Source organism: Phalacrocorax aristotelis, chromosome 3 (assembly GCF_949628215.1).
Source record: "Phalacrocorax aristotelis chromosome 3, bGulAri2.1, whole genome shotgun sequence".
Classification (NCBI taxonomy): domain Eukaryota; kingdom Metazoa; phylum Chordata; class Aves; order Suliformes; family Phalacrocoracidae; genus Phalacrocorax; species Phalacrocorax aristotelis.
The window spans coordinates 127420517-127436377 of NC_134278.1; the positions used below are offsets into that span (position 1 = coordinate 127420517).

Consider the following 15861-nt stretch of genomic DNA (forward strand, 5'->3'; position numbering starts at 1 on the left):
CATAGAGTTAAGAAATGAACTCATCCATCTGGGCTATAGAAAGAAGAAACTTCCTCTAAATGTGTTTTTGCTTCCAAGGCAAAAACATCTCGTCTCAGTGGGACAAGCGAAGCCTGCCCATGCTGCTGGCAGCATTTTAAAGGAAAATGTTGCTGATGAAGCTAGGAATCTCTGCATAACTGTAAGCCTTTCACTGGGACCTAAAACGGGCTCTGTCTTACAAAACTGACCAAACTAAAAATTAAAAAGTGACCTCTTAAGGAACGAAGAGCTCCTTTTCTGTACCTTCCTATAGTAAATGTTGCTTGTGCTTAGAAAACTGGCTATTTAAGTCAATGCCTTGCTGGCTACTACTTTGTCCCCACTGCAAAAAAGGGAGCTGGAGGCAGAAGGGAGACAAAGTGGGAATAAGGAAAGAAGAGAAGCTGGAGGAAGAGTTTGAGTCGCCTCAGGTGAAATAGGTGAACAAGGATGAAACACTGCAATATTTTAGCTTTCAAAAAAGCTGTATTTCAAACACTACCTGCTTCATCTCAAAGCCAAGTAGAGCACTCAACAGACCATAAAAATAGCTGATGAATAAGAAAAAAGTAATGGGAAATGTGCATCGTTCCTGTCCCTGTGCTCGCCTTTAAAGCCCGTGCAGTGGGTTTGTTACTCTGCCAAGGAAAAGCATTGCCCTTGACTTCTCTTCGAAAACGGCCAAAAGGAATGGCTTGTTCAGCGTTACTTCCAGGAACACCAAATCTTCCTTCTGTGCTGTGGGGTCTTCTGGCTGATCTGTTCCATCACTGGTCAGTTTGAAAAAGGCTTTATTTATTACCTGTAAGGCAAAACATATGAGTAAATCCAGTGTTGTCAGAGCTTAATAGTGAAAAGATGAATGAGGGTTTAAGTGCTTTCTATCACATGAAGTAATCGGTAACTTAGATCAGCTGTAAGCAGCACAGGATGGACTCCATGGGTGTTTAAAAAAGACCTTGGAGACTTGTTCCGTGACATGTGAAAAAGCTGTACAACTGCTTGTACCCTTGGGCTGTATGAAATCCTGGTACCCTTGAAGCCCCTGACAGAACTTCCAAGGTAGGACACCTTCTAAAAAGAAAATAAAATCAAAGGCACTCGAATTATACTTCTGGAACAGAATTTGCCTTCTTTTTATGAAAGACAGCCTTCTCCTTCAGGCTCTCCCTTTTTCCCCTTGGGACTTGAACACTGGAGCCTCTCCTCAGGTGAGGTGGTGTGCTGCACGCGCCTCTGTTTGCGATTTCTGGGAGTAGTCCCAAAGTGATGGAAAATTACCCTCCACAGCCCAGTAGCTGCGGCCTCTTCTACTTGCTTCAGCTGTAGTGCCTGGAGGTGTCAGACTGCATTCGTTACCACCTCCAGCTCAAATTTGTCCTCAGAGTACCTAGCACGCTCAGACCTTAAACTTCAACTCTCTTGCTTGTAATGTTTGCTGCAGTGACGAAATTTAGATAGTTTAAAGTGAACCTGTTCCCGCTGATGGATTAATCTAAAAAGTACTCGCTATCATTCAGTCGTCTGGAAAATCCCCTACTAGCACGTGTCCCGCAGGGCTCTGGTTTGTTCTAGGTAAATTTATACAGTTAGAGAGGCTAAAACTGAGCAGGAGGTGTATTTTTTAAATGCCAGTAATGTGAACCGTACCTTTCCAAGTGTTAGATTGGCGTCACTAATTTTACTGAGATCTGCTCCCTTCCCCAGCAGCGCAGGCAGTCCCATCTCTGCAAGAAGCTCCTGTAGGTCGGAGCTGCCTTCTATTGTCAACTCCGGCAGCGTTAATTTAATTTCTCTACAGAAAATAGAGACACGTGAGCACATACTCTCCACTATGAAAGGATGGTGGGCCTTGGGCATGGGCATGTGAAAACAGCCACAAGAAGCGCTCAGTACGTGGGGACAAACAGCTACCAAGGGCTGATGGGTGTCACGTTACAGTTTCCAAGTGGGGAGTCATCCTAAATCTGCCCCAGGTATGCTACCACATCCCAGATCATCCCACTTCATGGGTCCTGTGTTGTCAGCTATGGAAGAGGCGCTTGTTTCCTTGAAATACCCCCAGGGGAAAAGCCGATCCCACTGAAGTTGAGCTCCCTCGGGGGGAAGGCACCCTGGGCTTGCAGGTGTTTCTTTGCTCGGTGTTAAACCCCCCCCAGCAGGACCCGACCCTGGCCAGCAAGCAGGCGGGCCGGCGCAGCGCGGCTACCCGTAGGCCCCAGCCCTACCTCGGGGACAGCGGCTGAAGCCAGGCCGAGGACTGCAACAACAGCTCCGACTCCACATGCTCCAAGTCGCTGCCATTGACGGGCTGCAGCAGCACCAGCAGCGCTGTCTTGCTGATGGGGACTTCCACCACAGAAAAACTCCCGCTGGCGTCAGTTCTGTACTTGAATGTCCCCGTGACTGACAACATCGGGACCGAGACCTTCGTGTGCGAATCCACCCAGAATTCCTGAGGCTCTTTGAGCCGGGAGGCTTGCTCGATGGTCACTGAAAAACAGATTGAGAAAGAAGACATGGATTCTTTTGTTTCTTCGCTCCTCCCCTCTGCCCCTTAGCAGGTATATGTTTGTTTAAAATCAACACACTGCTTTAGCAAGGGCTGTGTGTATAAAATCATGTTGAGCTACTGTAAACATATGTATTCTGCCTTTTAATATGCCTTCTGGTAGCATCAGGCGGAGGCTGGTGTAGGCTCGCAGGACAGGGACAAGCACCATCAGGACTGCAGCCAAAGCTGCTCTATTTCTACTGGCTTTGTGGCCTTTCCTGGGCACGGTATCTCTGCGTGGTTGCCTGCTTCCTCACAGGCTGCCAGGGGCTCCCGGGTGGCCCGTAGGCCTGTGTGGAGGGTCTGCTTGGATTTCCTCCAATGTGCAGCTGTGCTGGCACATTGCGAGCTCACCCATCAGGGACGGTCCTTGCTGCAGGAGTGCTCCTGGGCAGCCGGGTGGGCTTGGGAGAGGGAAGGCAGTGCAAGCTCTGGCTGAGGTCTCACCCTTGGCGATCTTATGAACCAAAGCAATGGGGAAGGCAGTAAGCATAGAACTGAAGTGTTGACTGAGCCAAGGAGGTTAAAAAGGATGTAGCTGAACACTTGCTAAACCTTAATATAGTTTTCTTACCCAATTCACAAGCTTGGGAAGCCTTGCTCTCAGCTCCTGCTGCTTCTGTGCAGCTTTGCCTTTCAACATGTTATCTGCTCACTGCCACAGATCAGTGCTGTTGCCCCCTTAGGCAGATAGTCCTGTTGGCATTAAAGAAACTACTGCCATCAGTGAGAAGGGCAACGATCAGAAGTCTAAAAATTGCTCTTTGGTGGAATTAGGAAAACAGATGTATATGTTGTGGTAAAGAAAGGACCTCCTTGCATTAAAGTAGTTAATACTGGTATAAAATAGGAGCTGGTCTGGCTGTACTGTTAACTAGTCTATTCTCCAATAAATCCAGATAAAAGCCAGACCCTAACATATTAAATATGTAAGAAGTGGTTTTGCATATGAATACTTGCCTTTTAAATGACCTTGCATAAATAGAGCATTTAGGCGCTTTCATCTATAACTTCACCAAAAAGAAGCAGCATGTGGGAGATGTGAAAGATCTAAGCAAAAAAAAGAATAAGGAAGCAGAGTCGTTCACCTTTTTTTTCTTACTTTATAAGAACAAGGGATGCAAGCAGAAAGGAGCTGCTTTCACAGGGTCTGTATAACCTACAGAATTTATCCTCACAGGATAGCAAAATTCAAGACTCTAACAGTTAAATAAAAGGAAAAAAATAATTGAGCATTCAGATTGCTAACTGTGTCAAGGTGGGATAATAACTGGCTTTAATTAGTCTTGGGAAAGATACTGCAAAATTTCAAAGCTTTGCTATTGACTTTGGGACTGAGTCCATTAATACTGTGCCAGTTGTGAACTGTGACAAATCAGCTCCCCTGTGTTTGAAATGGTTCCCTGCGGCCTTCTGCTAGGTGAAGGTCTGGGCATCAGCGCCCTCAGACGTGTAACTAGGTGTGCATTCCCCTGAAAGCACTCAAAAAGATGTTAGTAGTCTTAATACAGCTATTTGTTTCTTACAGTATGTTTTTAGGACATGGAAGAGAGGTATTTACTAAAGAAACCTTGTTTTTGCCTCAGACACCTGGATTGTAAATCGAGGAAAACTGGAGATGATGAGCATCCCTTCTAAGAAGGTGACAGCTGACGCTTTGGAAGAAATGTTTTCGTACAGTGAGATCTCTCATATCAGAACACAGGCTGTGGGATGGGTCAGCATTTCAGTAACCATATCACAGGAGGGAATAAACCTGTGTTTACAATCTAGGGAAGGTAACTGAAGTGAAAGAGGCTGTCAATCGCAGGGTGAAGAAGTAGCCTGGGAGAGTAAGAGAGTACTGCGCAGTACTGACTTGGGGGTGCGGGAAAGAAAGGTCGGACCTCTCTGCTTCAGGTGAAGATCTCCATGTTCTGTAATACAGGCTTTATGCCAGCCTGACAAGCTTAATAAGAGGATGACTTTCTGTGGAAAGCTATGACTCTCCTTATTCACCTTCCCACACCTTTCCTAATCCTTTGCTTCCTGGCTGAGGAAGATTTCTCAGAGGCCATCTCCCTCCACCCCCTCCCCATTGCCCTTGCTGACTTGTGGCAGAGCGCAGGCAAGACCCCTGGCACAGCGGTGGGGAGCAGGGCACTGTACAAGGAGCAGCGGTCCAGCCTTTCATCTGAGCCCTTCCCTCTCGTCGCTGGCCAGGTGTGACCTTGCTTCCTGCCCAAGAGCAGGGCTGCTGGTCCTCAGCTCAGCCTGCCCCCAAAGCGAGCAGTGCTGCCTCATACCTGCCAAGCGGACGTCCACTGCAAACAGCAGGTCGGCGGATGGATCGATGTCTGTCAGTAAACACTTGCTTTGGCCCTTGCTTTTGGCCTCCACAAAGGCGTTTATTTGTTTCGCTGCTTCGTTTGGGTTTGTAAAATCAACAGCTCGGGCATAGAGAGCATCAGCAGAGGGGAGCAAGTCCTGCACGAACAGCTGGGATAGAGGCACGCCGGGAGCAGAGAACAGGCAGAGCGTCTTGGAAAAGAGCAGCTCCTCGTCCCTGCTCTTAATAAGGCTTTCGATTGTCCTCAGGCTGGAAAGGACTTTGTGTCCATCCACCCTGGAGGTGCAGTCAGGGTTTCCAGAGGGGGGAACAAATCCCAGCAAACCCTGTAAATCAGCTGCCGTCTGGTTTGAGGCACCCAGGTAGAAAGACGCCAAGGAGCCATAAAGACTGGTTGGGGACAGGAGCACGTTTTCGCCCCGCCGCACCTCCCGCAGCTTGCCATAAAACCGCGCGCCCAGGACGTAGACAAAGTCCTTCAGGTAGCTCAGTTTCTGCCCCCCCGAGCCACTCATGCTCGGGGCTTCCAGCTTGTCCTTGTCATTCAGGTCATCTTCATAGGCAGGTGTGGTTTGAGACTCGATCGAGACAGGGACAAAAGTTTTCTTTCCTTCCTGGACCAGGCTTTCCAGCTCCTCACAGGTACTCTTGTCGAAAGAAAACAGATTGAAAGGGTGGACGTAGACCCGGTCACAAGTCACTGCAGTGAGGCACACCAACATGCGGAGAAGGTCCGCTGCCAGGTTCATGTTGAAAAATTGCTTCCACGGTGTCTGCTGAAAGAAAAAGTGGGGAGGAAAGAAGCCTGATCAGCCTCTCGTAAATACAGTTTCTCTTACTCGCAGGGTGAGGTGCTAGTGCTGCGTTGGAGTTACAAAGGCAGGAATTTCTGTATTTAGTGCTGGTTGTTCTGACTGTGCCCCCTGAAAAGCCCAGGGTGGGATGGTCACCAGCTTCAGTGGTGGCAGGTGGGGAAATTCTGAGCACAGGTTTGACTCCATTACCTGCTGCAGTACCCCAAGGGTTTAGCATGGGAAGCAATATGGTTGTGCATGCTGACTAGTTAGGCTTGCAAACTAGAATGTGCTAGGACTGGCAAACCATTATAATAACGCAAGAGTGTTGCTCCCGGGAGCTGGTCAGAGCTACCTCTGCAAACTGCTGCACTAAATCTTGCTGAGACACGGACGGGCTAAGCAATTTGCCTGCTGTTACATGGGAAGAGCAGGTTTGGAAACCAGGTCTCTTAAGGTCCGACCACAGAATGATCCCACTTTGTCTGTCTAGTCAGCATAATACTTGGCACTAGCACAGCATTTGTGTTTTCATAGCCCAGTGCAAACATTCATTCTAGCTTCTAGGCAAACACACTCAAGGCTTCCTTATACGAATGTGGTAACACTGAAAACATTTTCACAGCACCTTCTTTATCGGAATACAGGGTTAGAAAGGGTAAGATGAGTTTTATTCTACTTTACAGGCAGTCTTCTCCTGCAGTAAAAGACTACCTGGTGCTCTCGTTTTTCCTGATGGGAAGTAGAGAATTTTACTGGAGGTGGATGTCACCGGTGTTTTGACACAAAGGAGCTGGTGCACGTTGGGAATGAGAAAGTCACGGGCACACATACATACATATATGTGCAAACACACTGACATTTTTTGCATTTTTATAACTCTACCTTCTCCCAGATTTGATTATTTTAATAACTAATGGTTCTGCTATACCTTCCTTGGATTTCTGGTGTATGACTTTGAATTTGTGCATTTGAAATCCAAGTGCACTGGAAATTATGCATCTATAACACTTATCATCGGCCAGAATGACGTTAGTCAGAGCTGTATTTTTATTCTACTAGTCATTTCTTGTTTTCTGTAGCTCTGTTCACCCTCTTGTGCCTTTTCCAAGCTCTGCAGAGCTCATTGGATCAGCAAAATGCTAACAGACTTGCTGGTAACCAGGCTCTGCTCTCCACCTTCTTTCTCCAAGATTTTTTAAGTCACACCAGCCTGTCAGGTACTGTAAATCTGGTAGCCTGAGCCTTTTGAGAGGACGCAATGCAGTGTCTGGCTCACCAACACTTTAATTTACACAGGGTGGAGATGTCTGGCTTTAAATCCAGCCATTCAAGATCTGTCACCTTCCCAGCCTGATTTATGATGTGTAACCGTATTCACTTCACTGAGGGATCCCCAAGTGTTTCATGCCTAATAATATTCTGGTTTTCAGTATCACCACTCTCCTGCAAATACAAAAACTGAGATGCGCGGGTGTTCGGCGATTAGGCATACCTTGCTGAGTGCACATGCCTGCCAATGTGCACCTCTGCATCCCCAGACTGTAGGCTCCTATCTAACAGCTTGGTTCCCAAATGGAGTTTCTGCTGTTGTGATGGTTCCTTGGGATGTCCGAGCATCTTCCTAGTGGGTGCCTGTGGGTCAGGCCTGAAACTGCTCCCCAGAGGCATGCAGGTGAAGACCTCCAGCCCTGTGCCTTCATCCAAATATTGCTCTTCCCCATTATCTCCCACCCCATCCTCTAGGGTGTAGGCAACGGCAGCCGGCGCTGCCATCCCCCTTGCTCCCTGACATGTCTTTGCCTCCGGAGCCCCACTGGCAACAGGTGACATGCAGCACTGCAGGGCTTCCTCATTCCTCGTGACCTGTTAAAAAATTATCTTGGGAAGCATCTTCCCAACTTCAGCTTCACAATTAGCCCAGCCACTGTGCATTTCTAGTTCACTCCCTGCGTTTTCCAGATTGGGACAGCTCAGGAAAACAACCTAAAAAGCCATGAAAGGCACTGCCCTTTCCACCCTGTTCTATGCACCACACAATTCTTTTGAAGCATTTCTTAATGCTGCTTCCCGTAGCAACAGTGAGGATGACTCTGTGCCACCCGGCCAGGCTGTGCCTTTAGGCAGCGCTGGTGGTTACTTCTCTAGGGCTGCCAGAGCCACCATGTCAACTCTTCTCATGAGCAGAAACAAGAGGGGCTGTTCTCACTGCCGGCACTTACACTAGGCCCCGCCTGTGGGAAGCCAGCGTTGGTTATTTCCCTAAAGAAGTCAGCTCAGAGACTTTCAGAAAAGCATGAAAACGTGAGTTGAAAAATTGGCAATCAAAGTAAATCCAGTAAGCGTGCTTACCCGGCTCTGTCCTGGTGTGTGCCACCCCTCCGTCGCCGTCCCACCTTGGGCAGGCTCCTCACAACACCTCTTCCCCCTGGAGCGGTGCAGTGTGATGGCTGGTGGACTTATGCCCTTTCCACGGGAGGGCCCTTTCTACATGTCCGCAGTGGCATTGCGCAAAGCTACTTTACATCACAGGCTGAGGGGCCAAAAAAGTTAGCCCAGGCCAGACAGGACCCGATGAAACCTGAGCACGGCTTAACACTGACTGCATAGAAAGTTCCACGGATGGATACACAACCTTTAACCGGACCCAGCGCATCTGTGCAGCCTGCAGTTACACATTTACTGGCAGACGCAGGCATTTTACTATGCAGAAGAACTGATTATAGGAGCTGAAAATAACTCAGCTCATTTTGTGCTAGACTCAAAGAAATGCAGGTTTCTTTGTACCTGTATTTGTTGTACAGTTGGACCAGATTCTTCTTGGATAAACTGCCTTTAATCTCTACCTTGCAGCTTGGGTACCCATCAGTGAGTGGGACATGTACGCTACTGCGAGTAAAACGATTAAACTCTCAATTTTTACCCTTTTTTCCCTCTTGACCTATCTAGAACATCAAAAGCTTGTTCTTTTTCCTCTTCAAAACAAGATGCATTGAAAAGGAGAGGATGAAAGTAAGATGAATTAAGTTGCCAGAACCAGATCACCAAAACACCATCCCTTCCAGCCTCAGGTTCCTAAGTCCTATTTGGCGAAAGGGAGTGGGGATTTGGAGGTCTTTCTGCTGCTTTTGAAACGATCCTCAAGTCTGGCATGGCCCTTCTTCCTCTTTAAGCAAATAAACAGTGAATCAAACCAGGGGTGGAGCGGTTGGGTTAGACTGGGTCTCATTCAGTGCCCCTGTTATAGTTAGTAATTAAAATCCCATGGCTCTAATGGGAGTAGGGCTGATTTAACATCTGTGCCCTGATTTTAGATGGCCAGTCAGGGGTGGTTTGCACTGTGGTGCCCAGTTCCGTGTTGGCTTCAAGGAGAGAGCAGAGAGAGGGGGATGTTTGCAGTGCACCTGGGCAGTCAGAGCTGGTGGAGCTGGAGACAGGGACAGCCAAGTCCTGCCGGCCCAAGCGCTGTGTGCCAGGTGACTGATGCCAAAGGGGTGGGAAATTTCTATCTCTGCAGCCCTGCTTTTCATTCAAACGATCTGATTACCTTAGCTCTAATGAGGTTTGAAAGCGGTTCTGAGCACAGGCCCATATGTCATGCTATCACTCACACAAGGCTTAAACAAACAGCTTGATATATTTAAGGTGTTTAGCCCTCTTGCTGCCTGAGCATCTCAGTCGAGGAAGCATCTGGCAACAGAACAGTCCCTGAGCATTTGTACCGTCTCCAGACGGCTATAAAATGCATGCAGCCCAGCCACGGTCCAGGCAACGGGAGAAGTAGTTCCCCCATTAAAAATGCCTTTTGTTCAGCTGAACGCTAAGTGAACAACTGAGGTTTCGGGTTGCAATCCCCCTTCTTTCCCCTCTCCCCCAAAGAGTCCTTCCCACAGGCAGGCTGGGGGAGAAAGCTGGTCCCTCAGAGACCAGTGAAGGTGTGGGTGGGACGTGTGACAGCACGGCCCAAAACTGTCTCCTGCACCTCCACCCATGTGGGTCCACGTGAGGCACTAGGCAGCAGCGGTGTGCACGAGTGGCCAGACCACAGCGTGCCTGTGAGCTATAGCTGGTCTACTGCATCCTTCTATGTCCTTCTAGGCGAGGCTTGAACACAGGGAAAAGGCAAACCCGGCCTGGTACTCTCAGTATTGAGTACACAAAAACCAACGCTGTTTCGATGAAAGGCACCTTGTGCTCTGTTAAACACTGAAAAGTATCCTTATTAACAAGAATTACTGACTTTGGCCAATAAGCTACAAGCAATGCTAATAACATATACAACAGCTGCCAGTCTTACATGTTTACTGTGGAAAATAAACACCGCAAGGGGAAATCACATAACCTGCAGCCACTGCATTTTTTTTCCGCTGAAATCATTATGCCTCTATGCAGGATCCAGAAATGCTGCTTTAGCACCTGGAGGGCATTGTTTGAGCACCTCCTGCTTCCAGCCCCCCTGCAGTCCATGGCCAAGTCATGCTGCAGCTCCTGGTAGTCTCCTTTTGCTGTGGGCACCAGCCCCAAGGCAAGCATCCCTGGCCGCAGGGGACGCTGCCCTGCAGAAGAGGGGGAGCAGGAGGCAGCTGAACGATTACCCCTGTGCGGTACTCTGGTGGCTCTGTCACATAAAGCAAGTTCAGGTTTAAGTTAAAAGTTCTCAGGGGTTTTGGCCAAGTTGACCTTTGGGGCTCTTTTGGTGCCCGTGCACTCAGTTCTATTGTTTTCTGTCGATAAAAAATTGTCAATATCTTTGGGGAGCGCAGGAGTCTTCCCTCCCTCTCCCCCGCCCCCAACTCAATCAATAAAGTAACTGAAATAAAATACCCAGCTTTCTCCATAAAAAAATGTTTCACCAGAGAATGTTCAACAACCCACTTTCACCACAGTGCTCCTCCCGCTTCAGACCACCGAGAGTTTGGCTGGCCTCAGTAATGACGGAGAACCTTTGATTTCAGCTTACGTTCAGGCCCTACTACAAAGCTGAGACACACACCACCCCCACCCCCCACCCCAATTTGCTGGTCACTTACTCTCACTCAATTAATATTCCCCTATTAAGGTGCATCACACACTAGTGCGCTTCTTAGATCTTTATCTTTTATCTTCTCACAGTTTCTACTAAAAGAGAAGCTTTCAGATTATGAAGAACATCCACTGCTACACCTGGAATGTATTTTATCCTAGTAGGACTTAATTACAGTTAGTCTTTCATTTAACTTCTGAGCCATTTTTAAGTAGGAGGACAGAAGCATTATTCCGATTACTATATGTGGACCCTTTTGTCGGGCTTTTTTTTTTTTTTTTTTTGGGTTGCCATGGTTTTAGGAACGAGTATATGCTTAAAGATAGAGCTTTGGCTTCAGAAAGAAGAGAGTCTCTATCCCACCCTTCGGCTCTGGGGTCCAAGGATTTGGCTCCCCTAACAGAGCTGCACCGAACTTGGGAGAAAAGCTTTCCAGCAACGAGGGACCGCAGAAGGTCAAAGAAAGGTTGTTCCTAAAGGCATCCCCTACGCAAAATAAGCCCGGGGCCCACACACGTTTCCTGACAAATCTCGCCCTGCAACAGCGCAGTAAAGGTACAAAGAAAGACCTCTCAAACCTGCTTTTCAGCGAAGAGGTTCGTGCTCTCCTTTTACCCCACTCTTCCTGATTTTGGTGGGGGGAGTCAGCTCCCCCTTTTGTACATCCTCTTGAATAAGCAGGGCCCTCCCTCCCTCCTCCCCCTCACTGCCCTCATTTCTCTTCAAAACCTGTCTCTGTTTTTGCTGCTTGTTATTCATGGTCGCTGCTGAGAGGGAGCAAAGAGGGGCGGAAAAACACTGGTGCTGCAGTTACGGGTTCCCTCGCAGCCTCGCCTCCTTTGCTCTGTTGAGATCTCTGTTGAGAAGTGCTAACGGGGGAGCCCTCCCCTGCCCCGTGAAAATTTCTCAGTGGTGGTGCTGCTAGTGCTACCTCATGTAAATGTCATCAAACGGGCTTCGGGAATTCCAACCCTGGCACAGGAGCACTCACCCTACAGCTGGCAGCAAGTAATTTCATCTTGAATGGGAAAATGATTTTGTCTAAGCTAGAATTTGGATTGATCAGCCAGGCGGCTATTCTTTTGCTGAAGAACGTCGTGTCTCCACTATGTCAAAAAGTGTTTTCATTGATCCGGATCATTCTGGGAAAAGCTGTATAAAATTCAGCACGTTGTGTGGCAACAACAGTAAATATTTTAGCCTGTTTTGTTCAGTTTGTTTTCCAGCTTTTCTGAATTTTGATCTGAGATCTGAACTCAAAGGGGCCAGATGTACTCCTGTGATGATGTTCTTGTCACTTGCTGGGAGTCATGGAGAAGAGATAATAAATTATTCTGCTCACAGCCCTGGTCAACAGACCTTCACATGGGCTCTTCCTAGGCTGAGTTGGCATGCCTGACCTACATAGATTATGAATTAATGTGTGTCTGATTTGGGCATAGTAGCATGTACATGGTCATATATCATTCATTACTAAATTTGAGGGTTTACTTTTTTTAAGATTGAAAGTACTTTGGGTGAGAAGTAGGCCACAAAGGGTTTGTTTATACAACCTGTGGGTTGATGTTGGTAGTCGTAAACATCTACCCCCCATCAACATTCATAATGTTTCCTCTCTCTTCTGCTTCAGTAAGGGAAGACAGCGTCGGGTCTGGACAAGGCACCCAACAGAGCGGGCCAACAGGCATTGGGAAAAGGACAGGAAGGAAAGGAACAAGAGGATGCCCGTGTGGGAGATTCCAACAAGAGGAAGACGGGGAATATCGCTTCATCAGCTGGTGCAGCGGTTGCCCGGGTGTGGCAGGCACTCGTGACAGTGGAAGGAGCACCTTCTGTGAGACATCCAGGGAAAACTTAATAGAGCAACCAAGGGCCTACGGAGACCAAGACGCTTCAGTTTGGAAGAGAAACCGCTGGTATGGGGAGTATAAATGTGAAATGATGAAGGTGAACAGAAAGTCCTGAGTCACTGTTTTGTAGTGACGCCAGAATCAGCAGGTTCCCAGTAAAATTATCAGGCAGCAAATGTAAATGAAAGGAAGGGCCCTTTCACATATATAAACTGCAGGAGGCACTGCTGTAAGATGCTGTGGAGGCTGAAAGTCTTAGCTGGTACAACAAGAGATTAAATGAACTCACACAGGGCACGACCATTGGAGGCTGCAGAACATGATGGCCCAGGTGTGACTGCTAACTCGGGAAATCCCCGGACAATCGGCTGTCGTGAATTTTAGCTTCATCTGTACAACAGCTCTCGCGCTCCTCTCTAAGGGCTTGCCTTCAACTTGCCATGGAAATAGAGATGTCTGAGCTGAGGCCAGCTTATGCTGGCTCATTTCGCGGCACAGATTGGAGATACTCTTTCAGTGGAGCCATTCCAATGAAACATCCACCCAGCAAACCCACCCTCAGCCCCGGCATTGCTGGGCTGGGCTACTGGGCACAGCGTGTTTAGGAACGCGCTGCAATCTCTTCAAAATCAACATAAGCCCTGGAAAATATGAACAATTTTCCAAAACTGTAGGTAGGTTCTCAATATTAGTTAACCACTTTTCAGGGTTTTTTTCTCTCTTAACCAGGGTATGTGTACTGCTTAGTGGCAGAGTTACTCTACAGGGGTCTGAAATGTGCATCTGTCTCCTGCCAGACCTCTGGGCTCTGTTCTCACTTCAGCTGTACACAAAATACTTAGTGACTTTTTCCAGAGTAAATAAGTAGGGAAGAAGGGGTGCAGTCAGGCAGGTTTCTATACATTAGTAAACCAATTTTCCCCGCATTGTGTGAGAACTATGGCAAGCTGCCATGGGCCTGATTTTATTTGTTTATTTTTGCTATCTCTGGTGGGGAAAGGCTGTGCAAAGTAATTTTTTTTTTTAGCTGTTTTAATAAAACTTTGATAAGAAATAGGCTTGCATGTGATTTTTCCCATGTTTTCTCTGTATGCCTGACCTCTGCCCGTGTTGGGTGGAACCACTTTTCTATGAAAGCAGGTGATGAGCACGGGGGATGTACTCAGCTTGCCCAATTTTTTGTGTAAAGAGGATTGCAAAAATGCTTTTCAATAATAGCATTCAAAGTACAGATGATGAAAGAGAGAGATTATCTCGCTTCTGCTATGGGTTCCCACAGCGAGGATCAATGAAAAAATTGGTAATGTGACTGTTACAAACCCCAAGGACCATGTGTGCCGCCCTTGTGCTGGGGCGGAGGGACGCAGCGTGCCAGCCTGGAGGATGCCAAAATACGTGTGTGAGTGGGTGGCCGGAGAGCTGACTCAGGTAGCTGGGGCGTCCCCGAAAGGGCGTGCGGCACGGCGCTCCCTCCTCGCAGCGGGAGAGGTGCCCTGGCTGCGCCGGCTGCCCCGGCAGCCGCCCCCCTGGCAGCGCCGCAGAGCCTCCGTGATGGAGGACGGAGCATCACCATCCCCACATCTCTTTCTGCTCCTCAAGGAACAATCCCCACGAGGGAGGTCTGTGGAGCTCTTCTAATGGTTTAATACCCAAATGAGCTTATATTAACACTAGCACATGTTGTTCCAGCTTATAATTACATTTGATTTGTTACGGCTTCTGTTTGCAGGCCCTGAGTGTAGAGATTGCTTTGAATGTTTGTAAGCTGGTTTTTAACTCTCCCAGTAGAAGATGCAGTTTATAATAGGGTTTTAAGAATGGTCCATGCACAGCCTGCACGTGCACACACAGGCACAACCATCTGCACACTCTGTGTGTGGGCAAAGAGAACACCCTACCCTGGGGATCTCAAAATACTTTGCAGTGTAACAGTTATATGGGCAATGTATATTTGATTTTGGGTCCTTCCCTGTGCCTGTGAGGAGAGACAATCCCGGACCGAACCAGCCAGGACAGAGCGACCCTGTCTGAAGAGGGAAAGCAAACACAAAGAGGTGACGTGATTCACCTTGGTAACATCTCAAGGACAAACATCCAGGTTTCTTGAAGCCCAGGCCAGTGTGTTACCTCTTTGATCACACTGTATCTTCAGCCCTCAGGTGAGGGCTGCAAGGCAGAGGAGCAGGGACAGCAGTGTCTGCACACTGAGGTGTCTGCCTCAAAGCCGGAGCCAGCTTTGTTACCGCAGCTGATGGGCTTTTTATGATGCTCTCCTGCTGAATGCCTTTGTAGCAGGAAGGGATTTTGCACTGTCCCAACATTTCCCAGCTGGGTCAGCCACTGAAGTCTTCAAGTTGTTCCCCACCATGAGTGATGGAAGCAGCCAGGTGACCAGTGTCTGGGAGGCTCCAAAAAGCCTCCACCACCAAACGTCCTCCTCCCCTCAGTATTGCAAGGTTGCTGCTTAGAATCATAGAATAGAATCATAGAATCATTAAGGTTGGAAAACACCTCTAGGGTCATCAAGTCCAACCGTGCATGAAGCTCAGGGAAGATTTGCTCCCTGGGGATCTTCTAAATGAGACGCTGGGAGGCTAATCCTTGCTGGCACTACTGGGATTTTGAAACTCTTACTGCACTTTTTGGTCCTGAGCCAGGGCACCGTGCATGGCAGTTGTTTTCTTCTAGCCTGGAAATGGCTGCTACTCAGTGAAACTAAAAGCAGAGCCATAGAAGGACCTTTGGAAGCTGGGATACCCCTGTTCCCTGTGCAAACTCAGGTTCCCTTTCATCTTCTCCACAGCCTCCCTCAAGCCACCTCTACTCTTCCTCCTGCTCCTCTGCCCACAGCCTCTTGCCCTGGGTGGGCAAATAGTTTCAAGCAGCAGGACCCCTCTGTTTTGGTTGGTATTCTGTGTTCCTCTGAGAAGACTACCTGTGGTGGTCTCCTGCCTTACTCGAGGCATGGGTTTAATCATACATGGTTTATGCAGTTCATTAGTGAGAAACAGACTGGCTCCTTCCCCACTGTGCGGCTTACGGGACTCTTCCATTGTCTGGAGCCGTAGCCACTGAAAGGCAGCTCCCACCACAGCCAGCTACAAGGGCAAAACCACAATTCTCCTGGGCCAGCAGCAGCAATAATCTATGGTCTAAAAAAGGACAGATGCCTTTTGCAGCCTGAGGTAAGGATGTGTCTTTCAGCCTCACTTTAATTTGAGGGGTGCACAACCGATGACAGCAAAATTGTTGGCCTCCCTCCCACTTTCAGATCCTGGTAGAAAGATGGA

The 15861-nt window shown here is 48.2% G+C and overlaps 1 protein-coding gene across 2 annotated transcripts; it reads right to left on the reverse strand.

The window, feature by feature from the left end:
• Positions 1-487: 487 nt before the first annotated feature.
• On the reverse strand, positions 488-8178 carry AGT (angiotensinogen). 2 transcript variants are annotated; one of them, XM_075089528.1, is made up of 5 exons: positions 8051-8178; positions 4861-5680; positions 2250-2514; positions 1672-1816; positions 488-823 (listed from the first exon to the last, which is right to left on the reverse strand). In XM_075089528.1, the coding sequence occupies exons 2-5, from the start codon at positions 5651-5653 to the stop codon at positions 632-634; spliced, it is 1395 nt and encodes a 464-aa protein (XP_074945629.1). In that variant the 5' UTR covers positions 5654-5680; positions 8051-8178; the 3' UTR covers positions 488-631. The 2 variants fall into 2 exon arrangements, with proteins under 2 accessions (XP_074945629.1, XP_074945628.1); XM_075089527.1 differs by having other exon boundaries at positions 4861-5677; positions 8051-8136.
• Positions 8179-15861: the final 7683 nt, after the last annotated feature.